This window comes from Mastigoproctus giganteus, chromosome 8 (genome assembly GCF_048544385.1).
Source record: "Mastigoproctus giganteus isolate SK-2022 chromosome 8, ASM4854438v1, whole genome shotgun sequence".
Lineage (NCBI taxonomy): Eukaryota > Metazoa > Arthropoda > Arachnida > Uropygi > Thelyphonidae > Mastigoproctus > Mastigoproctus giganteus.
In genome coordinates this window covers 67,067,026-67,093,655 of record NC_143582.1, presented here as the reverse complement: position 1 = coordinate 67,093,655, position 26,630 = coordinate 67,067,026, and the positions used below count along the sequence as shown (strand labels likewise).

Below are 26,630 nucleotides of genomic sequence, written 5' to 3'. Positions count from 1 at the left end.
CCTAAGCATTTAGGCGCCCTGGGCGGAAAGACGTTTATACTCCGCGTTTCGGAGATTTTCGAGAAGTACCGCGCAATAAGTCCCTTAATATATTTATTTGTAAAAATATTATACGCACGTTTGATCGAGTAAATAGATAAATTATAGGGCCTGTTAGATAGAAAATCAAAGTAATTTCGTCATGAAGTACGCACAGAATTCTTCGGAAGTGTTATAGCACATCTAAAACACCGTACTTCAATAGGATGTCGTAACTACTAACAAAAGATGAAGAGTGAGCAAACCACCCACCGTGTGTCAGAACTCCGATGGTATCATCAAAAGTCATGGCTTTAATGTTTAGCGATGCCAGAATGGCTTCCTTATCTGCTAATGTCGGGTCTTCACTTCCAGGTATCTTTGCAGACAGGATGACACACATGTCACACAAATTGATGTTGACGGCCCGTAGATCAGCTCTGCTTAGCGGAGATCCCTAAGTAAATGTCATGAATACTTCATTATGTTAGTAATACTTCTAATTCCGTGATTTATTAATAAATTAACTAATAATTCTGTAACATGGCATTCCTATACAGGAGTTTTATGTGTTATCTAGTAGTTTGAATTTCATACTAACATAGCAAGTTATATTCTGTCCAACAGATAATTTAAGTGGCTGATAACGATATCTTATCGTACTCATTAACAAATATACAGCTCAGAAGTAATCCATTACATTGTTAATATACACAAATAACTTATTCGAAATATTAAATTCGTAATTACTCCATAATATTATATCCAATTTACACTTTTATGTTGCACGCATACAATAAATATTATTTTAAATTCTAAAAATGAGATTATGTTACATACACTGCCCTACCATTAATATCCGGACACCTGCCTTTAGACAAAAAAAGACCCTTTATTGTATCATTTAATATTTTGTGCTGAAACCTTTTGCTTTTATGACAGCCATCAATCTTCGCAGCATACTCTCAACCAGCTTTTTATAATTGTCAGATGACATGTTCCTCCACTCGGCCGTTAACGCAGCCACCAGTTCGGCCTTGTTCTTTGGGCGATCTCGACATGCACGTACCTGACAATCCAATACATCCCAAAGATGCTCGATAGGGTTCAGACCAGAACTCTGGACTGGCCAATCCAACTTTTCCACACCCATGTTCTCAGACTACTCTGTTACGACCCGAGCAGTATGGCATGGCGCGTTGTCATGATGATACAGGTATGGGCCTTCCCCAAAGTATTGCCATAATGTGGGAAGTGCATAATTGTCCAGGCTGTCCTGGAACGCAGCATTCGTGGTTTTGTCGATAACGACTAATGTTTAATTCCAAAGTCCAAATGCAGACAAAAACTTCTACTCCTGTGTTCACCATTCTTACAAATAACAACAGGCTCGGGTACCTTCCTCTCAAATAACACTCTCCTCCCTCCTTCCCCAGCAATTTCAAATTTCATTACTGTCAACCGATACTCCCAGTGAATGAATCTGGCGCCATATGATACATCATCTCTGAATGCAGTCCATTACATACAATGTAAAAACAAAATCATCCTAGTTAAAAAGCGTACAATTTAAAATAATAAAATCATAACAGAAAAAAATAAATATAGTTTGAGATCGAGAGTCCAATCTTCCAATTTTTAAAGCTAGGCTTTATTATAACAGGCGGCTGAAAACAATATCTGATAAATAATAAGCGACATCCACTGTACTCCAGTACAATGCACTATTCAATAAGTATAGCATTCCTCTTCAACTGCTCTAAAACAAGTTGTTAGAATCTGGAAACGTTCTCGTTTCTTTTAAAAAATAAAGCGAAGACTATACCTGTCTTCAAAAAGGGCAATCCTACCAACACTCATAACTACAAACCAATTTATATTTTAAATACATAAACTAAAATATTTTACAAAACAGTACATGACTAATTACATAGCCACCTTCAACCAAATCATTTTCATTAAGCAACATGGATTCATTCGCGGTTGGTAAAATCGCCGTCCTCCCTACACCTGGTGGAAAAGACCTGAGTTTGAATCCCGTCGATGATGGAAGGTATTTTTACGGGCCTCTTTCACAAAGTGACTGAGTTAGTCAGTCTCATGCGAGAGCAGCAAGGTTTTTCGTCCAGCAAACAGAAAATCAACCACAGAACACGCGCAATTTACAGACAGCATATACGGAGCAATATGGCCTTCGTTGGTGATGCTCCTAAAACTCTACTACAACAACAACGCGGATGCTTTACTACAACTAATATCATTGTCATTTGGGAATATACTTCGACAGCAATGTAAAAATCAACTTAAACAGATGTCATTTATAGATTTTTCCAAAGCCTTTGACGCTGTGAATTACGATTTACTAAAACATACATATATATAAAAATTACGATCATATTGTTTTGCAGGATTTCTAATAAATCGTGGATTGAACGTTATCTTCAAGATAGACCACAAGATTCGACAGTTAAATATCAACAATCGTGCCCATAACATAAATATCAACAATCATGCCTGAATGCAAATATGCATTACATATTGTATTCAGGGCTTCCTCAGTGATCTGATCTGGTTCCTTTACGTTTCGCAATTTATGAATGATGTCCCATAAGTATGTATTAATCAAAAGGTGAATGTCTGGTCTATGCTGACAACACAAAACTTTTCTCAACCGTAGCTAATAATGAAGACGGAATTTGGTTATTGAAATTGGATAACTACAGGCCCGATTGCCTGTGGAACATTCCTATCCGATTTAATAATCTAACGCATTTATCCAATTGAAATAATTTACTATCGTAGATTTATTATGCAAAATAAAGAAATAATATTTATTATTTTGATGTCATCACCACTTACAGGAGTCTGTTATTACCCACTTACGTTTAGTATGGATATTTTAGGCAAATTCTGTAACATCTTCCATTCCCGTCGAAGATAGTCCACATTTCCTACGATGACTACGTGTTTCAGCTCGTGATAATGGAAGTTGCTTGCTCTGAGTGGCATTACTAGGTTTCGTAATCCATTCAGAGGTGAATCTTTATCTGCAAACAAGCACACTACGACATGTCCGTTTAGCACTGTCATGGCTGCTTGGTTCCGGTCCTAGAAAGATAAAAATCAAAATTAGAATACTAGCTTGTAAATGAAAAGTTAGACTGTATTCCACGCAGAATGGCAGCTGAGTAAAGTACACTTATATATTTTATAACTGCCATTTCAAACTATTCTGCAGTATACATCCGACACGGAAAACGCGGGTACTACATGCATGCTGTATATACCAGGTGCCAGACAACTTCTTTTTCCAATTCTGAGGGGAAAGAGAAGATCTATGCGTTCAAAATTTATTTATTTTTTAAATGAGTTCGAAAAACGTTAGGAGAGAGTGGGAGAATTAATATCCTTGGTATTAATAAATGAGCATGACACATAATTACTCTTGGTAAAAGTCCACCCACCTACCAAAGACAGTCACCTCGCTGGAAATTTGCCGGGAATAATCCATCTGTCTTGTCAAGCGGGGGGGGGGGCTATAATTGCTCGTGTCGCCCTTTGATTCTCGTTTGTAGAGAGTGATTCCCCGTTTTCAAGAGATAAACTCACGGTATACACTGTTATAATGAATTGGCATGCTTTTTTTCCCCAAATATGATTAGTTACATAAAATACATACAATATATAGAAAGGAATATGAAAATATGAAATACACTTCCATGAATACGTTAATCTTATTAAAACTGTTCACTTCACTCCGGTAAAATAATAATAATTTCATTACAATGGTTCTTTCTATTCCTCAATTCTCCACTTTTGGTTCGCTTCGTGGGTCCAATGTGCGTTACGGACCGACCCCAGTGCCACACCCTAGTTCCTCTTTACCTGCGTTTGATTTACAGCACGGAGAGATCTTTCTGCTCTCACTGAAGACTGAGGGTCGATTATTCAATTTTATAGCTTGTGTTTATGAGATTTATAACAGGACAACGATATTTCACCCTACGAATATCGTTTTTTATGGTTCTGACTATGTTGCTGAACAAACTAAGTTGCAGCATTTTTACAATGGCGCCCGATGCCTTGTGAAAATGCCACAAACGCACAGTTTGGATGACTTTTGCGATTGAATTGGAATCCAAGGAAATCATTACGGTTTTCATACCTTGAACGAATTAGTTTGTCTGTATCGGGAGACGGCTCCACGCGTTTCCCCCACCGAAACTTGGGATTTTTCATCCAGAAAAACCAACCACAAAACACTGACGCCGCACAGTCCTAATTACTTTGGCATTAAAACAAGAGAATTAAACAACAAACAAACAAATCATTAAAAAAAGTTTACTGCCAGTTAAGACCGTATATTCTCTGAAAATTATGATTTGTAGACAAAAATCAGTTATGTTTTGGTGAAAGAAACACCACCGAAGCTAGCAGCTCTCAATGTGGATGATCGACCTACGAAATAGTGAGTGACTATAACAGTCTAACAAGAAGGGGTAAAGAATATGGAATTCAATAAATATCTGAATAAAAGACAAGTTTTCTTTTTTAATCATTACATTTCTTTTTGATTCTGCATTTTGGAAAACCTACTGCCCTCTGATGGAACAGTTGATGGTGCCTCAGTTCTTTCCATTACAAATCTCTTCATTTTAAACTAAAGACAAAATATTATCTAAGACTTCACTAAGTACAAAAAAAGTATAACCTCGAATGCCAAAAGCGATGATTCTAACCTTGACAAGACGCAAAATGGGTCGTGGTAATAACAGCAGTCAGTTAATGTACTCAGTGCGTTGCATTTCAAGAGCGTTAGATTTTTATTATTTAAGTTAATTGATTTTTCAATTTTTTCTGTGATTAATAAAAGTGAAAAGTAAATAATCCATTATTTTATTACAAATTAATAACTTCAGAATTTCTAGTCGAGTTATTATTCCTAATTACTTTTATTCCGAATTTATATTCGAATTCCTAATCGAGTTATTACATGCGGACAGACAGAAGAACACGGTGAAGACAATAGGCGTTTTACCTATATATCGTAATGCACCTAATAAAAAAATACCACTGTGATTAAAATAAAACTGGGAACTGTTTTTTTTTTTTTTTTTTTTTTTACCTTAAGTTAATGACAGTACTATGGACGGCAAGAATAAAAATTTTGACCTTCCATTTCTTGTTACATTAATTTATTTTAAAGAGCATAATGCAGTGTAAACATTTAAAATGACAGAGAAATCACATGTTTTTCATATTTGTGATCCATACTGCCCTATGTTGGCAAGGGAAATATTTCCCTAATCCTTCTCATAGGCGATATACCATTAAGCAGTGGTGCACCAATTTATATGGTCATATCAAATCTTCATATTCGACTGCTAAATGATATGAAGTGTCCTTAAAATAAGAAGTTAAAACTAGGAAATTAGGAAAATTTCCTAGTTTTAATGGGAATTGAGAATTTTCTCAAATATGAAGAGTTATTGCAATTAATTTTCTTGAAATGTTTCTACAAAGAGCTGAATTTAAATGTGAGCATAATTATTTCTGCCGAATAAGGTAAATATTTACCCATAAAAGGGTCGAGAATCTATCTGCCTCTACATCAGAAACAAATTTCTAAATTTGACGAATTTCGATCTCAGCAATGTATGTCTTCAAAGATTTTTACCTCCAGTCTTAATGCCCAATTGTAGTAACCGAAGGAGCGAAAGGAAACGTTTCCAGTAAAAAAAAAAAAAAAAAATTGGAAATGCAAATAGTATGGTGCACATTGGAGTAGGCGGTTGTTACACCTTACCAGAATGCACTCCTCTATAGACCTAGCAGGACACCAGTGGAACATGCCGGTGGAGTCATACTTCATCTCGGTTCTTTCGAAATCGAAATCCTTCTCCTGTTCGTCTCCCATGCGCATATCATATGCGTCTATCGAGCCTTTACCGATTCCGTTCATTCCCACATTTCGTCCGGCAGGCCTGAAGGGAAAAGTTGCATATCGTTAAAGATAGGTTATTATTAAGTATTCAAAAACTACATTATGTTGAATATAATCTATTTTACATTGTGTGTATGAGTGTGTGCTAAAATATTTTATTTATGGTGAACAGTACTTTCACGGCCAGATACTTTCTGTTCGCATCAACGACTGAGAAGCAAAATCTTTATTTAATCTGTGAGTACTTACGCAAGAAAACACTAAGCAAAATAAAAAGAAATGTCTACTAGCATAATATGCAACAGCTAATGACCATCAGCTGTTGGACATTATGCATTTAAGACCATCATTTATCTAAAGAATAGCAAACTCGCAAAGACCATCTCGGTACCATCATGAAATAATGATGATATTATTATCATTATTAATAATGGTAATATTCCTCTAATAGCTGTACAGACACTACCATACAGTTATTGGAGGAATAATGGAAATAATGTTAATATTCCTCCAATAATTGAACGGACGCTACCGTATCACTGATATAGCAGGTTCATAAGCCTGGTAGCCCATTCCACTTCATCCAAAATACAATCTATTGGATTTAGATCACGTGGCTATGAGAGTAAGGAAAGTTGGCATAGGTAAGCGCTAATAATCAAGAAAACGAGCAGTCAGCGCAAGTATGCAGGCGGAAAGGAGTGGACTTTCTCTCCCTTTGATGGCACTAAAGGTTATAGTGTGGTCTGTATGTGCGGTCACACAAACAGACAGACAAAACTAGTTCAAATCACAAACCAAGACACAGAAATGTGGACCACAATGCTAGAAACTGTCTACACTACTGTCTGTATGTAAATGTAAGAAACGTCTTCAGTGAATCAAGGATCACAACACTTCAGAACTGGAGAAGACATTGGAAGACCATGGGTCCCTCGCAGTAGCACGATAGTTATAATCGCTGAACTTCCACCCGTATGGAAAAGACACGAGTTTGAATCCTTTCATGACGAGAGGAATTTTATGGGCATTTTTCACATCGTGAGCGAGTTAGTCGGTCTCAAGTGAAGACTGTATAGTTCTTTCCAGAAACTCAGGTTTTTCATCTAGCAAAACAAGCAACTAAGTATAGAATGTACCAATTAAGACAATACACAAACATCTTATACCCTTAACTGCTTTGGGTGGAAAAGCAAAACAAATCAACAACTCATTATTCGGAAAGAAATTAGTTTTGTTTTTCATTCGCTCTGTAGTGCAATCTAGTTTTGATTTTTTTTTGTTTCACCACTATTCATCCATTAAATTTAGTGACAGGGCGACCATCCTTATCCAATGGATGCCCTGTCACTAAATTTAATTCCGGTTGATTTTTTTTTATGCGGGATTATCTAAAAAGCAAAGAGTATTGTTGCGGACCCCCACGACTACATACGTGCTAAAATAAAAATCATTCATAAGTTTTCAAAAAAATAATCAATTATTATGCACTAAAGTTATCAAAACACGACAAAAAGTCGTTATACGCGTATAATAATGATAACAGTCACCACTCTCAAAATTAATCATACAATCTTCGGATTATCATGCAAGTTTAATAAATACACTGGTGTTCAAAGGAAGTGCATCACCTAGGAATTTCACATTTCTAACTCTTTTTCGCGATGGTATGTTACATTAATGACTAGCATCACAAATAGAAATATAAACAAAAGATATTTATTAATAGTTAAGGCAAAGCTAAGTAATATTTGACAGGTGCTCTCAAAATATTCCAAAATGAGCATTTGCAACCTTTATACAACAATTTTGGTAAACACGACAATTATGGCTGAAATGTTATCTGAAGTTCACGAAAGGTCTTTGGTTTCTTTCTGGCAACTGCAGATTCCACATGATGCTAACAGTTCTCTATAGGATTCAGGTCACGGTTATTTCCTGGCCAGCTAAGAGTTGTAATGGACCGTTCTTCCACCATTTTCTCAACTGTAACAAATGTAAACACATTACTGTCGAACCTGTAATGCAGAAATGAAGCTAAAGTAACTACAGAAGTGCCTACTTACACTTTTCGCCCGATGACACGGAGCAGAGTCGTCCTGAAAGATGCAGTTAATTGGCAGGTTGAAATGGTCTCTAATGTTTGGCAGCAATTTGCCTTCCAATATAGCCAGGTATCCATTGGCATTTACGGAACCTTTTATAAACTGCAGGTGATACGAAATGCACCCACATATCATTTGGCTGGTGGTAGGGAATTTCACTGTAGACACCATACAGTCTGGATGATATTCTTCACCGAATACCGTTTGTCACCCATCAGAGCCATGAAGGTTGAATTTCTTCTCATTCGAGAAAATAACTAACTTCCACTACTCGGGGGTACATTTGGCATGCTCCTTACAACCAAATTATTCGGGCCTTTTTCATTTTTTATGTGAGGAGGGGCTTCTTCTTAGGACGACGGGCTACAAGTCCATTTTTGAAGAGTCGTCTTCTGACTGTTACTGCACGTGCTACCACTCCTGTATGTCCTTCCCATTCGCTTTTCAGCTCAGACGAAGAAGCTTTATGGTTTTTTAAGGCATAAGCGCTGCAAAACGCGGTCCTGTTTTGGTGTAGAGACTTGTTTGCGTCCGGTTCCTTTTTCCTGTCAGCAGAACCAGTATTCTTGAGTTTGGAAAGAAATCTACTCAATGTTGACTGATTACAAGAGACTCTATAAGCAATATGACGGAAAGAACATCCTTCCTCACGTAAAGCAACAATAGCACTCTTTCTTCGTGGCATCAACTGCACGTAACTCGGCATCCTGACACAAGCAAGGAATGGCTGCAACTCTTGCAGAGCGTGCTTATATAGCTGAAAGTAACAGCTGATGTACTATTACGTCATCACCTACGCGTTTCAATCTTATCTGATGCAATCTGTAAGAAATATTGCTATATACTTACGTTATTCGGACGACAATTACAATTTTAAAGTGATGCACTTTCTTTGAACACCAGTGTATTTTGTTGTATGTTATAGTTATTTTCTGTGTTTAAATTAAGTTGCCGATTACTTATCAAAAAGAAACTGTCTCCTGACTTAAACGCTACCTTTTAAATACATGTATGTGTGACGAAGGGGGAGATAGACGGGGGGATATTTAAGACTAAAATTTATTAAATATAAGGCCAAGTAATTGTAAATCCATTCAATCATATTAAGGGTCATTGAAATATGACAGCATATTAATTGTTCATCGGTAGATGAACAATTAATATTTTCGAATCAGATTAACCACAAAATAATTTACTTCATATGCTGCCTCTATTCACAATTTAATTCACTAATAACCATCTTATTGTCAATTTTGGCGCCTCCGTAGCCGGGTGGGCAGGAGCAGCAGTGCATAGCACACACTTCTTGATTAGACCGGGGTTCGAGCCCGTGACCACCAAACAGGAGGATGCGGAAAGGTCAGGGAATGACCACCGCATATCCCGGAGCAATATGGCCTTAGTTGCTAATGCTCCTAATAACAAACAAACATTGTCAATTTTTTTTTTCAAACCTTGCATTCTTATAATTTATATACTTTTATTAATACTCATGAAAGGGCAAATTGAGCCAAATATTCTGTTCTGAAATGATACGATATAGTAAGAAGGGCCGAGATAACTGGATAGACCTATTATAACAGCGATCACCGAATCCTGATGTAGGGACTACAAAGAGAAACCTATCATTTGTTAGGCAATTAATCTAGCTGAATGCCGGCCTCTCTTCTAGTGATTAAGCAAGACAAGACCTAAACGTAATGCATCCAACTGTCCAATGTCTTTTCTGAACGTTTAGCCCATTATGCTAAAAAAAATAAATAATAATCAGAATACTATCATTTCCGTCTAGTCCTCCATGGCATATTAGATGGCACGAGAAATTGCCATTATGTCATTCATTTGGAAAAGTCTTAGTTAGATTCCTTTCAACAACTTGAGGAATTTTTAAAGTCAATTTCAAATGAGGCTGTATATATATATATATATATATATTTTTTTTTTTTTTTTTTTTTAAATTAAAGAAGGCGGTCCCAGTCAGCTTTCCTAGCAACCCCACCATCTATCAGAATACTGTACAGGTAATGCTACACTAGTTGGTTATTATTCCTGGCACATGGAGACGGGATCGTCTGCCAGTGTACGGATAATACCAAAACCGCATCAATCGTCTGCCAGAGTGATGACATAATACACAGCATCAATATAATGCCCCCAAATTTGGAGGATGTGTCACTTCATTAGTTCATATTTAAATGAAATTGCAAATAAGGCCTCAATATAATAGCCCCAATTTGGAGGATATGTCAGTTCATTAGTTCATATGTCAATGAAACAGCTATGTCGAACTAAAGCTGATCATGAGTCTGCTGGTCTTGATTAGAGGATAAGAAACTGATACACCCATCATAAAGCAATTGTGAAGCTGTAATCAAGAATACTTGAATCACTGCTGGGGAAATGGAGCGCAATCCATATACAAGTCCATGCAGTAATTGAGGATGTAGTTAACCGCTCTCAGGCGGAGGAAGTAGGGTTTCTCCCATGAGTTATTCTGAGTTTTTAATCCCGCACAACATGCAAATCGTCCAGCGAACACACATACACACACATTCTTGTCGACGATAGAGGAAAAGTTCTCTTCAATCAAAGCTGTAGTTAGCTTACTTCAGGTGGAAGAAGTAGAGAGAAGATGAGTTATTTCAGATTTTACAGAAATAACATGCAACAACATACAATTGACCAATAACATTCGTACACACATATATATACTGTATATATAGTTATCTTATCTCTAATTAGTTACCCTGTGATTTATTAAAAGGTCTGTGAATTTCAGGATTTTTCCTAACGTTGCGAATAACCTAAAACTAATACCGTTTATATTAGAAGGCGGTGTATCTAAAAAAAACTTTGCAAAAGAATTGAAGCCACGCTTACCCCATTATCACATGTGGAACCCAGGGCCAATATCACAGATAACAGCACAGAAAGACAATGACAATCTTTTCGTAGCTCAGACGTTAGAAAGCGCCTTAAACTCACAGATCTTGGAATAAATCACAGGTAACTAATTATTGCAACTTACAATCAGGTTGCGAACCGATTGGTTAAATTTTAATAACATACGTACATAAGTGTTATGAGCGGAAAGCTTAAGTGCCGTTAAAATAATAATTTGAATTTGAAATTTGTTCCGTTTAATGCTATGAGTATCAAATACTCGTATTATCCCAGGGTCTTTCAGTATACGAACAATTATATTTTATGTTATATATAGCTCTTAAATCAAAACTACAAAAGTAGTGTAAAAGGCATCATTCCATCTCATATTGTGACCATCCTTCACAACGAGTTACCATGTATTGTACTACCTCGAATAAGTAACGCTTCACTAATAGAGAAGTCTATTGTTATTTATTCTTGGTGGGTACCACCACCCAGACGGCACCGTTTCAAGGCTTGTTGGCCTTTCATTGGTGGTGGGCAGGTTTACTTCACAACTGAGTTGTCATGTTGGCAATCCAGAGTATCTGCCCACCTACCGATATAAAGCCAACAAGGCTTGAAATAGTGCTGTTTGGGTGATGGTACCCACCGAGAATAAGTAGCAATAGATTTCTCTAATTAATGAAGCGTTACTTATTCGAGGTAGTGCAATACACGGTAACTCCTTGTGAAGGATGGTTACAATAGGAGATACAGATGAAATGATCCTTTTTACACTACTTTTGTAGTTTTTGCTTTAACAGCTATATATAGCGTATCTACACCAATATTATATAGATAATTTCAAGCTCTTATGATATTATTCCAGTTGCATTTAGTTTTTATTATTTATATTATATATATTTTAAAATTAAATATGTGTATTTAACATATAGGTTTGATATTTTATGCAAATATTTAGCTGCTGAAGCCTAAATATCACTGAACTTTGCTAATCATAAAGTACATTTTCCTGATTTTGTATATGAGGAGTGCTCAAAAAGTTCGGGAACTGACTTTGTAGCTTGAAATTGCGGGGCCATAGCGAGCTGCGACTTTTCGCAACATGTTCGGTGACTTATTTATACACAGCAAGGCATGAATCACAAGTTCACCTAGAACGAATTTAATTATAGCACGCTGGTTTGAAGTTTTAAGTGTTTCGTCGCAAAGTCACTTATTTGAAGTAAAATAACTTAAAATAAGTGATTTTATTGAACAGCGAATCTACATCAAATTTTGTTTCAAATTAGGGAAAAGTGCAAAACCCGCTAAATGATAAAAACAGCTTTGGAGAGAATGCTGTTTTTTTTCCGAAGACTTTTCAGTGGTTCGGAAGGTTTTAAAGAGGGCTGCTTGCAGAGATGAAACTATAAATTCTGTCCTCCCCGCCAGAATGCTCCTATATGATCTTAACAAACCTATCAAAAGCCAGAGACTCTTGGCTCCTCCCCTCTGCGATAGCGGATCTTGCAGTATAGAAGTTTCGCCACGGCTCCCTTAGAGTTCAAAAAAAAAACAATGATTCAATTGCTCATATTCGTAATCTGATCAGGTGATCGACGTTTAACTATCTGTGAGTGATGAAGGTTATATCGCGTGATCGACGTTTAACTACATATGAAGTTTCTAGTGAAACTGATGTCTTATGGGACATGTCAATCAATTTTAACAAGGGATCTAGGAATGCGACGCGTTTCAGCCAATTTTGTACCTCGCAACCTCACTGACACTCACAGAGAGCGACGGTTTTCCTATGTCAGTATCTTCTTCAGTGTGCTGTTGCTGACACGTTGTGTTTCGTCCATCATAGCTGGTGACGAATCGTGGTATATGTCAATGACCCGAAACAAAGGCAAGTCCTCTCAGTGGGATATTCTGTCTTCTTCGAGGCCCAAAAAAGCAAAACAATCTCGATCAAGTGTAAATCATGCTTATGCTCTTTTTTAACCCACAGGGCAGTTCATTACGAATTTGTCCTACATTATCAAACACTGAACAACGAATACCACAAAACAGATCTATGGCAATTGGGCGACGCTGTTCTGAGAAAACTGCCGAAAAAGTGGACTTTCAGGGAATTGGCATGATGATATCCCCCTCCCCACCACGCACACTTGGTACTTTTCATTCAAGAATTTCTTACAGGGCGCTCCTTTATTATTATTAGTTTATTTAAACAGAAGGTTTTTTCCCCTATACAGCCTGAAGGCAAAAATATAAATACATTTTATCCTTACTTTCAGAGTATAAAGCGAAAAATAAATTTTATCTTTATACACCGGATGACCAATATGGTCAGAGGAGTTCACAAGAGAGAATGCAAAAAAAAAAAAAAAAAACAAACAGCAACATATATTCAGCAGTCACGTGAATTTGAACCCAGCCACTCAAAGCGCGTGTACTTATGTATCCTTCCAAATGACTACTCGGCTACGGCGGCTTTTCCTTCACTTTGGTGCCACATCCTCTGTGCTGATCGCATTTAGCTCCCTCTGTTTTTTTTATTTTTTTATTTTTTAAGCTTAAAGTCACATTGAAAGGTCGCTGATTACCACAACTACTGAGGAGATTTTTCAAAACGCGACCCAGGTTATATTATCAATTCCAAAAGAAGCCTATCAGCAATGCTTCCAGATATTGCAAAAGCATTGGAATAGGTGTATACAGCATCAAGGAGATTACTTCCAAGCTTTATCCGACTTAACTTCTTGATCCCACCTCGCATCATATGCCATAGTCGTGTGTTAGGATGCACACTTCATAATATGTTAAAGATAACCATATTAATTGTTTGAGTTTGCACTACTCCGAAAAAATATCTGCGACCCACTGTAAACGAAACGCAGTTGTAGAGCTCGCAACAATGAAGTTTGTTAACACATTCCTCTTTCCGGAGTATAATGAGAAACTCATTTTTGTAAGACCACTATGTGGGAGCATGGTAATTATTATTATTCAAACTATTAAGCTTGATTTACTGAGTTGATTTACGTAATACTGAGCTAAGGTATACTAATCTGCTGGGATGTAATACTACGTAATATATGAATCTATAATAATACTCTAATAATATGTAATATAGCAATAATATATAGTACGCTATATGTATAATAATCATTCAGATCTTCATTCAAATTAAATCAAAACTGAACCGCTATTTTTGCGGTTCAGTCAAAACAACAGAAAATATAAGATAATTGTTATCTTGTCTTTTCGTTCACTTTTCTGGCCAGTCTATTATGTAAAAGGATGAAAGCAAACCTTTTCTCTAATATAAACAGAAATTATTAATAATAATAATCCCGATCATCGTGTCAACCACGGGTATGGTGCCAAAGACCCTACATAACAGCCTAGCAGCAATAGGTCTCCCAGCGAACACCTACAAGGAACACCAGAAAGTCGCAATCCTGAACACCTGTAGGATAGTCAGAAATTTTCTCGACCAACAGTAACACCAGACATAACAACACCCACCCTGTGTATTTGGTAGCAATACCCGACAAGAGGTGGACCCCCAATCAGAGAGAAATAATATAAAAGCAATAATAATAGTGACCAAAAGGCATTTTTGAGACATTTTAATTCTCCTGAAATTTCTCTTGCAATTCATAAGGACAATAGCACTAAATGAGAAAGTCAGATGAAGAGAAGTCACCAAAAATTTTTCCAATATTTTTCCACTATTGCTCCGTTTTACTGTAGTTAGCACTACTAGCTTACATTATTGAATACGTTTCATTATTGAATTATTGTTATTCGTTTCATTCTTTATTATTGTTCGTTCATTCATTCATTATTGTTCGTTTCATTATTGAATACGAATTAACTATCGTTAATTCGTATTCAATAATGAAGCGAACTATGCCAAAAATTCTTGATACCGCTCCACGGTTAAGTCTGGACGAATACAGGTTCTTTTCAGTAACGGCACCTCGTGAAAAAAATTGCGAATTTTCTCTGCTCCATATTCTTCTCTTTTGGTGGCATACACTTATATCCACTTGGTTGGAGTCAGACCTCATATGTGATGGGGAAAAAAACTGCGTTCAAGCTGACACCACTTTGAATAAACCACCAAGAACACTCACAATATCATAATCTCTCTGCTGTCTGATTTCTTAAGTTTATGCGTAACTTGAATCTTATAAGGATGAAACGTCAAAAGCTTTGTAGCCTTCTGCATAATACATATGCCCGTGGAAATTCCTAATGGTATATGCATTACCTTGTACAAATGTCTTGTACAGATGCATTGCATTTCTCTGGGAATAAAGTACATCCACAGCATGGGATGCGCGACTTTATGATCGTTCTGTATTTTTAAAAATTACTCTGATATATCACGTTTAGTCTTAACTATGGCATTATCTACGTAAAAGTATTTCAAAACTTTCCAAATACCAACTCTGGAATATCAGATGGTCAAAATTAGCAACAACATAGTATTCCAAAAGGAGCACAGTTATCATCACTATACATAAATTAATTAAGCGATGTATATTTGTTTATTTTCCGTATATAGGCGTTCATATGCGATTTATGCGTAAATACATAAATCAGCAGATATGTGATTTTTCATCTCTTCAGCTAAGTATAAAATATTTTTCGTTCAGTTTGCTTAGAAGATGAATATTTTCATTTTTTAAATGAATTCAATTTATTTAACTACTAATTACATTTATCCAACAACTCAAAAGTTATACATTTACATTAATACAATAATATAATGATATATATACCTTTGTTTTGAAAAAAAAAATAATAATGTACTGATACTAATGACTAAGAGTTGGAGCAAAACACGTTATAAAGTTCCCAATGGGAAATAAAAAAGAAGTAATGTTTGGAAAACGAAGTGTAGTCACTATAAAATCACAAAGTTATTCCGAAATAAAGGCTGGAAAATATATTAGAAATTTCACCAATAATTCTAGATAATATTTACAGATAAAAATGTCGATTGTACTAGGTTAGTATAGAGCAAACTGGTTTTCTGTTATTTCTTTTATCTTGCATAGGTAAGACAGTAACAACTTTATGGTAGCAAAAATCTACTGAAAATTACTACGATTTTTACAAAGTTGAGAAATCAATATTCCAGTTTAAAATTATTAACTATTCTACTTGTAAAACAAACCGTGTTTCGTGTCTGACCTTTGCCTTTTTATTAGTTTTCCTAAAGGAGTAAGGTTATTGATTATATTCGTATTAAATGCAATTCACTGCATGCAAAGAAATGTACAGTCAGGCATTACAGTTAATTAAAATACTACAGAAATTATTACAGTTAAGTGCCTAAAGAAATACAATTGCACATTACCAAACCAGTCCATGCGTGCAAAAATAAGGAGCCGAGCAAACAGCAACAATAAACAAACAAAAGAACTAAGCAAGGAAAGATAGCAGAGAAAAGCAGCGTACATGAGTTTCTTAATCTCGTAGGCAAGGTTTGCAGTAGAGTTCTCCAGGCGAGAGTTCCGGGTGTTCTGGGGAGCTGTAGAGCTGAAAAAGTAAAGAGGAAAAGAAAATGTGGTCACACACGCAGCTGTGCAGACGATAATGCGTAGTTACATGCAAAACTAACAGACCACAGCGAAAAAGATAGACAGAGCACAAAAAAAAAAAAAAAAACAGAAAACATATAGCCAAACCTGTATTCTCTCATCAAAATCTCAGAATTAGAAACATTTATTTACATATAAATATACAAAAATACTTTTTCCAGATGTATCCAGAATCTTTCCGTTCGGCCTTTCCCTTGTGTGGTAAACCTATTTTTTTTTTTTTTTGTTTTGTTTTTTGTTTTCTAGCATGTTGGAAGTGACTTACACCTTGGCCTTGCTCATTTAATCTCATTAACTTTTTCAGCAAACACGAATTTTCATTGGGACATCACAAATATTAATGATACGTATAGCTTTGTTTATTTAGAAACGAATTAATTCCAAATGCAAACCAATCAAAGGTTTTCTGAAAATCTAGTGGTGAAAGTTTGTGGTTGACTAAGTAAGCCAACAAATAGAAATGTAGTATGTGAAAGCACATAGCGTGAAAGTTGCATTCGAATTATTTGAAATGAAGGGGTTTTAAATAAGAAAGCATGTTTCCTTTGAAATTAACTGGAAAAAATACGTTTCTGATATAAAAAGAGTTGTGTTCGCCTTAATTACTTAAAAATTTGAGCTCTTCTAGAGACCACTCTGTCTTTTATAACAAGGGGCTCTTATTTCGAAAATCTGTGTCGATTTGAGAAAGGGTGGGTGTTTCTCAATAAATATACTCCAAACAGAGATGTAGTAGCAAAGGGGATACTTATACACCTTTCTGTTCTTAAGCATCTTTAAATAAGTATTTTAAAAAAAAAATTGAATGAAAATGGTAAGAATGGTACTCGAAATAATTGGAAAATCCTTGCACTTGCATTTTGACTATGCTCAGAAAGCTGTCACGGTTTATTATTATTATTTTTATTCTTGTAGTCAAGGTAGACATTTGAGTATGGCACATGAAACTTGCCTATTACTGCACACAATCTATCTGTCTAGTGTGTTTTACACAGATTGTAATGAAATCATTTACTAGTTTCTCATGCCGATTCTTCATCTTCTTATAGATAAGTACAGTAAACTCACGATTAACACTTTTTCCAGATGCATCCAGCACCTTTTTGTTCGGGCTTTCCCTTGTGTAGTAAAACCTCTGTTTTTTTTAGCATCCTGGGGAGGTCGGGAAATTAATTTCCCCGGATAATTCGCAAAATACGCAAAAAATCAGGATTATGAACAATATGCATTTAATATATAAAAATCATACTGCATATATTTATATGTTCTATTATTTATTGAAAAAGGATAGTAAAGAAGTTTGTTTCTTTGAATCACTGACCTTCCTACGAATGGCAGAACGTAAATTACGCAATATCATCTTGTCAGCAAGAGCAACGTCTTCTTCTTCTTCTTCCTCTGCATAGTCAAGCAGAGCTTACACACGAGATAAAGCATTACTATGCGAGATTTTATTTGTTGGCAATAGATTTTCTTCAGAATCCTCAAGTCCTCGTCTCTATTTGTCTTTTCTTCATTCATAACACTATGTACAATTTCATCATCACATAACATTTCATGGCAGATTAAACTTTTATCTGAATTAAACCACTCAACAACTGCTTCTTCATCTAGAATTTCAAGACCTTTCGTCTGACTTAAATCATGTAATAAGTCGTTATTAGTCTCGTCACTAAGGACTGACTTGCAGGTACATGTAATATTTTCCGAAACGATTTTTGTGATATTGTGCTTTTGATCGATGTCCACCATATTGAAATTTCATTGACTGCATCCAATACTGTCACATGTTTCCAAAATGACAAAGATTACCTTCCTTGATTAATTTATGTAGCAAGTTTTTTATAAATTTCTTTAAAAAACTGAATCGCCCCTTGGCCCATCGGTTATATTAACGCTGTCACAATTGGTGGCAAATATTTTACAAAATGTTTCCATCATATTTAAATAATTAAATGTTTTTTTTTTTAATAATTTAAAAATAAATTATTGTAAGTAGGTACCGTAATTACTCGGTTAAACCGCCGCCGGATAATCGGGAGTCTGCTGTATTAAAAATACAGTTCCATTCCTATTATAGAGAGTTTGGATGTGGACATTCCAAAATAATTTCATTAGTTTTAGGGCAGTTAGATTTTTAAGAGTATCAGAAAACATTGAATTTTTTTTATAATTTTTTTTATAAAAAAATTATTTTAAGAAACAGGGCATCACATCCAATAGTGCTAACTGTCAGTAAGAACACTCCAACAAATCAGATGAAAAAAAAAAAAAAAAGACTGAAATTTGCTCGAATGAGTTCCGTCTGTTGCAGATGACTTTTTTAAAAGAGTGTTAACCTCTGGATACTTTCTGGCCGACATTAAGCTCTAGAAACTTTTAAAAAAATCAAAGAAAACTATTACACAATCATTTAGTCACTTCATTCAACAGACATTGTTAAACTTACATATAAACACATCACAAATATCCTGAAATTAAGCTTCAATATCAAATATGCGGTTAGTTTAGCATTTATTAGTTCAAAATAGAAACTTTTGCAACACAAGGATTTTGAGATAAATATCAAAACACATGAGTAATGAATGGAATGATAAAAATCAAATGCCTAAATTAACATTTTATATGCATTTAAATCGCTTTTAGAATTAGATCAACATATGACAAATTAGTATTGCATGTGATTGCATTATGAGGTGTTTCCCTTCCATTATAACATAATGGTAACTAAATTATTGAGAGAAAATGAAAAGGATTAAGGGTTGTGCAGCATTTGTTTAATTATGTCAATATTATTGATAATGGTGGAAACATCGGATGCCCCAAAGTCAGTCGATACTCGTAAAGAATATATATTCCTTAGAGTATTAATAAATATCAGGGGTCAGCAAGTGGCACCTCCGTGTGTCCTGAAAAGAGTTTGAAAGATATGCTAAAATGCTGGCTAAATATCGAATTTTGATAAACTAAAAATCAAAAATATTGGGAAAGAAGTAACAAGGAGGAAAGTTGAAGGATGATGATGCATAAATGATCCTTTCTGTTTTTTCATTGAAAAAAAAAAAAAAAAACTGAAATTAAAACGAGTTTTAGAGTTTTATACTTTTCCTACAAGTATTTTGTAGCAGGTAATATTTTACTTGTTTCTTTTGATATTTTGTTTTATCTCTAAAATATGCTTAAATGAACGTCCCCAAATAAAATGATAATAAAATTAAATCATATAAAAAAAGATATATAAATAGATATCATGAGATCAAATAAAGCATAGTAAACTCACGTGTTAACGGACTTCAAAAAACAGACAGCGTCCACTTGGATTTTCGTTCTTAATTAAGGGATCAGGGGACGTAACTGCTTCAAGTCTTGATGGCATTTGTCATCAGTTAAATTATTTTCATACTAAAGCAGAGTGCCACCCAGCCAAGAATTTTTTCTCACCATCACTATTCATTGGCCTGTCGAGTGTCAGACATTATTAGGGAGGTATCGGAAACTCTGCCGAGGTTACTCGAGAGCTCGTCAGACTTCAAATAAGTTTTATTCAGTTTCTACTGCCATACTATTCAGAAAAATTTCAAGCTCTCGTACTCCCTCCACACGGTCTGCGCGGGTGACACACAGTGGTTATAATCACCCTCCTCCTACAACGTCCTTTGGGCCCGTGTCCGAATCACATCAATGACGCGAGGGACTTATGAGGATTTTTCACTCCGTGGCTGAATCAGTCGGTCTCAGGCATGGAGAGCAATGCCCTCCCCCCAGAACTCGGGTTTTTCGTTAAGCAAAACAAGCAAATCGAACCAGTGAACAAAAAGTAATTTATGGACATACGAATACACGTAGGCAGCCGTAATATGACACACTCCCTCCAGTTTTTGAAAATTTTGAAGAACAGTGGTTACAATCACGCCTTTGCATACCGGGTGGAAAAGGCCCGGGTTCCTAGGTTTGAATCCCGTCCATGACGCGTGCTGAATTAGTCGCTCTCAAGATAGGACAGCAAAGTTCCTCGCTCCATAAACTTGGGGTTTTATTCCAGCAAAACAGGCAAAACGACTAGAGAACACACGGGTAGACGCGGTAATTCTCGGGTGGCCCTAATATGACATTGTTTTAAATTTTTATTCCCTCCATGCAATAAGTAAATTATTTCTTCTTTCATAATAGTAGGGAAGTTCCCATACTGAAATTTCAAGTACTGTACTGCAAAACATCTGTTGCTCCATCTATTTCTTTATCATCAATGATATTGAGAAGTATTGGAAATTTGTCCAGAAAAAAATTTCAAATTTGAAAACAATGCGCTGCCAATTTTTGAAATGTATGCTACCTCGATAATTACAAGAATATCATTTTCAATGAGAACTTGAGGACCATGAAGCCACATGTAGCAACAAAGTACTGTACTACCTCACTGAACAAAAGAACAGACTCTTCTCTAGTTTTACACTGTCCGCTATCTTGGCAGAAGAAATGCCCATTGCCAATTCAGAATGTTTACTTTTCCAAATTTAGAAAAGTAAACCGTAAATATTCTTCCATAATGAAGCACTGTTTGTAGAGAAACAAATTTGCAGTACTAAATTAAACAGGAAACGAGGTGTGGCTCGATTACATTTATTAGTATTAATAGTAGTGGCATATGATGCAAGAAGGCAAGCTTATAAAGCATCAGCTAAAAAAAACTAAATGCAAGGAAGAACCTGTATTGTTCTTCCTTGAATTTATTCAAACCGCCCGCTTCCACAACTGGAAGTTTGTTCCAACAATCAACCACTCGCTAGATGAAAGCAAACCTTCGCACATCTGTCCTGTAACCATCCTTCAATTTGAACTTGTGCCCCCTCATGTGTGTGTGTGTGTGTGGTCTGAGCAAGAGGAAGGATGTCATCAGCATTGAGCTTGCTCCATCCATTCAAAGCTCAATCATTTCACCTCGCAGGTGCATAGTCTCCAGACACTGCAATTTGCAGAAATGAAGCCTGTCTTAGTAAGACTACCCTTTCGTTACTCTTCTACAATCTCGTTGCCCTTCTCTGCGCCCGTTACAGCAGATCTACCTCCTTCCTAAAAAAAGAGGCTTGCAGACCTGCATACAGTACTCAAGATGCGGCAAAACCATTGCCTTATACAATGGAATAATCACCTCCTTATTCCTGCTAGCAAAGGTTCTGTATATATTATATAACCTTTGCTATAAGATTCTATTATAGATAAATGCAAATTATTGCTATCCATATGCAGTAATTTGAATTTATCAATGTTAAATTTCCACTGCCATTTCTCAGCCCATATGCCTAATTTTTTTTAGATCTTGTTGCAGTAGCTTACCCTGATTACTGTCATTAACCACCCTGCCAATCCTTGTATTATCTGCAAACTTAGAAATTAAGCCTCATATATCTTGATCAATATCATTAATATAGAAAACAACAATGGACCCTCCGTAATGCAATATGCATTGAATATTGCATTACTCGGGAGGCAGCAAAGGAGCAAAGCAAATCCTTAGGAAATGAGGTTTAATATAATTAATTGGATACATCCCATCCACCCCAGGCGTATATTTTATGTTAAGCTTTAATAATTTCTCTTCAACTTTCCTTTTAATTACTACAAAATCATTTAGATCTCTGCTAGATTTTGTAGACCTTCTGGCATTCCCCTCTCTAAAGAACTCCTCATGCGTGACTATAGATGCAAAATATTTATTCAGTTTTTCAGCATCTGAGCAGGATCATCAGCAGTTAAAACATCAACATTAAGTAGACCAATGTGATTCAACACCTCCCTTCAATTGCTAATATAAATAAAAAAAAGTCTTTGCTGTTTTACTTGCCATTCTTTGCTAGAAACTTCTCGTAATCTGCCTTAACTTGCCTAACTTCCTTTGCGACTTGATTACAGACTACTTTATATTTAACATAGGCTTTTGTATCTCCTGATAATGCGCTACAAGTCCAATCAGTTCATCTGACATCCATTTAGGTCTCGGCCTTGAACAGTATTTCTTAGCTGGTATGAAAAGCCTAGTAGCTTCTATGATTACCTCTCCGAATGCTTCCCAATTAGAATTTTCTATTGGTAACATCGTCAAATGGTTCCACTGTACAGAATTTAAAAACTGTCAAAGATCACTGTAGTCACCATTACGAAAGCAAAAGCCTTTCCTTTTACCCCTGACAGTAGTTATGTCTTTAAATAAATCCCAGTGTGCTGTGAGATTTACTTAAAGACATTTGGACATGTGTTGTGTCTTACGCAAGGCGGCCCCTAAACGTTAGTTTATCTCCGCCCTGGTTCTCTGTGATGATATACAAGACTATACAATGGCCAGAAATGAGTGTTATGGTTGCGCAGTGTGTGTGTGTTGTTTAGCTGTTTCTGGCCGCTTTGCTACCAGGAAGTAGCGATCACCAGGAAGGCTGCTTCCCAGTACCCGTCCACGCCACGAGGAGGCGGGCCCAACGATACACGTACTAACTAAATGTAATATATCAAGCACCATAGGAATAAGCGCAAGTCTTATGGGTGCAGCAGTCCCCTATAATCACGTACGGTTATGAATACAACAAAGAATCCCGCATCCACTGCAAAAAGTGTAATAGCAATGGGTGCCAGCAGTTCCCGCACCCAGGAAGCCGAAATCTGGGTACAAGCAGTTTAAAATCCCGTCTCTAATAAACTGGAGACCAGCGAATTCTGCCCCCTAAGAGGTTAGCTAAAAAAAAAAAAAAATTTTTATGGACAAAATTTTTTTATGTTACTAAAAATAAATAAATAAAATAAAGAAAAAAAATAATAAAAAATAGCAAATAAATAAATAAAATTAATAATAATAAATTAATTAGATAAAATGTTAAAATAATTATTATTAAAAAAAGGAGCTTAAAGACATGTACACAGTTTACTTTAATCCCAGCACACTGATTACTGCCATCCTGGTGTTTTTTACCTGCAGTTTCTTAATGCATGAAGAATATTGTTTCCTCTTGTTGCTTCTCTAACATGCTATTGTAGAATACAGTCATTCAATAAATGCACAAAAATCTTGCTAATGTATGTGAGTGAACAACCCACAAGTTCTAGTCAATATCTGTAAAGTTAAAATCACCCATTATAAGATGCTCTCCGTAATCCTATTCTCATTTTTGTTTTCCCAGTACTTATGTCACACAAAAGCGACTCAAAATTGCACTGGCTACTCATGTCGACCGGATGCACTGCCTCAGATTTAATATGCTTCTTAACTAACAGCATAACCCCTTTCCTGTACTGTCTGTCCTTTCTGTACACATTGTACTACTCAAATTCAAATTCTGTATCCCTTATGTTTGAGTGACGCTGTACCATGTCTGTGATATCACTTCGTCTGGGTGATAACCCTGGGATGCAGGGTTATCACCCAGACAAGTTCCTACTTGTACCGTATTACAAGTAGGAACCTCAGGCCGTTCTAGAGACCCTTACTCACAAACTATACTGGGACGGTGCTATAATAACGGACAAGACGATTCTGCAGAAAAGACCAGGCATGAAAGGCCTAGCAGCTTCTATGATTACATCTGAATGCTTCCCATTTAGAATTGCTGTTGGTAATTTCATGAGTTGGTCTCACTGCACAGAATTTAAAAACTGCCTGAGACCACAGTCACCTTTACGAAAGCAATAATTTACCCTTTGCCCTTAATTGTAGTTACATCCTTAAGCGCTTTCTAAGCGCTATTGATAAATTCCTAAAATTTAAATCTATACTAGAAAATAGTTTTTTTCAAGTCCTTTTAATAATTTTTTTGCCAAATAAATAACATTTAATGAAAGATTTTTTATATAAACAGTAATTTAGAAGTTATTTTAAATGAAAAACTGTCAGCATTTTTTTTCACTACTACCCTACCCCAGTCATCTCGGGATCAGAGATTTTCAAAATGTGGAAACTATAGAGCAAATTCGCTAATTCATGTATACTGTGTTTAAAAGTGAATTCAGTTTTTTTTTTTCAATCACATAAATTTTTCGCAAAATGTCATACCCTATTTTATGCTCTAGAATAAAATACGCAAAAATGATATCGCACTTTTCAATATTACACGGTTGGCGACCATCGGTTATCAACGTTTCAGTATAATCACGAACAGAGAACCATTTCAAAAGTACTGAGAATAGAGAGTGCAAATTAGCGATAACATATATAAAAGGGATGAACAAAATAATGGAAACACCTGATATGATAGTAGTAGTTTTTGTAATGTCTGTATGAAGTATTTATGAATATGCAATGACGAGTTTTTTTTTTTTTTTTTTTGTTTCTTGCAAATAGTACTTGTAAGGAAAGACGATAATATGTCATGTTTATTCAGAGGTACATGAAGAAAATGACCGATATTTCTGAATTTCAAAGAGGTCGAATTGTTGGTGCATGTTTCGCAGGGGCATCGATGACTGAAACTGCTTATTTGTTTAATGTATCCAGAGTAACTGTATCGAAACATGTGGACACGTGTGTATATGGATAGGGTGGCACCTGGAATATCAGTTCAACTCCGCCTCATGTCTCTCTGAAGAACAGAATCAACTGTAAAGGGTCAGAAATATGTTGGTATCGGTTTGTGCGTATTGTGTGCGTGTTTTGTTCTAGCCTCTTGGCTATCCAGAAGCATCAGTCACCTGGACAGATGGTTCTGGGTACTCGTCCACACCACGGGAAGGTGGGCTAGTTCCAGTAGAGTACGTACTGTCTCAAAAGAGACTCTGACCCACCTAGTGTTGCCAAAAGGTGAGCCAGGATCCTCTGGGGGCCCATTCCAGAGGAAAAGGAAGAAGAAAACAAAAAATAAATAAATAAAAAGAAAAAGAAAGAAAGACAACCCGTGGTGCTGATTATGAAAGAAAAAAAAGAGAGAAAAAAAGAAAATAATAATAATAATAAAAGAATAAATAAATAAATAAAAAATAAATGAAGTAAAAAAAAAAGCCAGTACTGCTGGTTAAAACGGAAAAACAAAATCTGACAGGACGAATTGTGGCAGAAAATCGAAGCTGACTAAAGGAGACCGCCGGACACTGAAAAGGATGGCCCTAATACATAGTATTAGGACCATCCTTACTTACTGTGAGTCATAGCAACCCAATTTTTAGCAAAACAGTTCGGCAAGAACTTCATAAAACTGAAATTTGGGTAGAGTCACTATTGCCAGGCCACTCGTTACTTATAGTAATGTTGGAAAGAGGATGCAATGGTGTGTGGAGTACAAAACCTGATGAATGGAAAAATGTCATATTTCCAGACGAATCATCATTCACACTTTTATCAACATCAAGCAGAGTTTACTTTGGCAAATGCAAAGGAAAGCGCATCATCCTGACTGTCTTGCGCCAATAGCTAAACATGGAGGAGAATCAACAATGGTTTGGGCAGCAAATATCTTGATATTCTTTAGGTCCTATTATCACCCCAAACGGGCGAATTACTGCTATGCATTACCTTGATATTCTGAGTGACCAGGTTTATCTCATTGTATAAACATTGTTTCTCATTGTTCATCGTTTATGACATAATTTATCAAAATTATGTCATAAACGATGACATATTTAAGATGATAATACTCCAATATACGCACCGCCAGATGTTTCCAATCTTTGTTTGAGGAGCATGAAAGAGGCTAAGCATCTCTCATGGACTGCACGCTCACCAGACTTAAACGTTATTGAGACACTGTGGAAATATTTGGAGAGGAGAGAGAGAAACTGTGCCACTCGCCATCAGAGAATGAGAATAAGAATACTAGGAGCTTGAAACGTTCCTCCATGAAGAATGGTCCGAAGTTCCTCTTAAGCCAATTCAAGCTTTATTTGAACTTATTCCACGTAGAACACAAGCTGTTTTAAAATCAACAGGCCCGGAAACGTTAGTGCACATCTGTAACTCTTATCACAAGTGTTTCCATTATTTTGTCCAGCCCCTGTATATGGTCCATAAGATATACAGATACATAAGTTAGATGCAATGTATAAGGTGTATCGCTGTCAGCCACACTTGGAGAAGTCTAGGCTCAATTCCCG

The 26,630-nt window shown here is 36.0% G+C and overlaps 1 protein-coding gene across 1 annotated transcript in view; it reads right to left on the bottom strand.

Annotated features, from left to right (window-relative positions):
* Window positions 1–26,630, bottom strand: part of LOC150081591 (calcium-activated potassium channel slowpoke-like) — a 409,705-nt gene that overhangs the window by 11,638 nt on the left and 371,437 nt on the right. The window contains exons 17-20 of the mRNA XM_090380557.1: window positions 16,423–16,503; window positions 5,825–6,002; window positions 2,902–3,126; window positions 292–475 (exon numbers count right to left, since the gene is read on the bottom strand). Of these exons, the coding sequence (XP_090236683.1) occupies window positions 292–475; window positions 2,902–3,126; window positions 5,825–6,002; window positions 16,423–16,503 (668 nt within the window). The remainder of the gene's footprint in view (window positions 1–291; window positions 476–2,901; window positions 3,127–5,824; window positions 6,003–16,422; window positions 16,504–26,630) is intronic.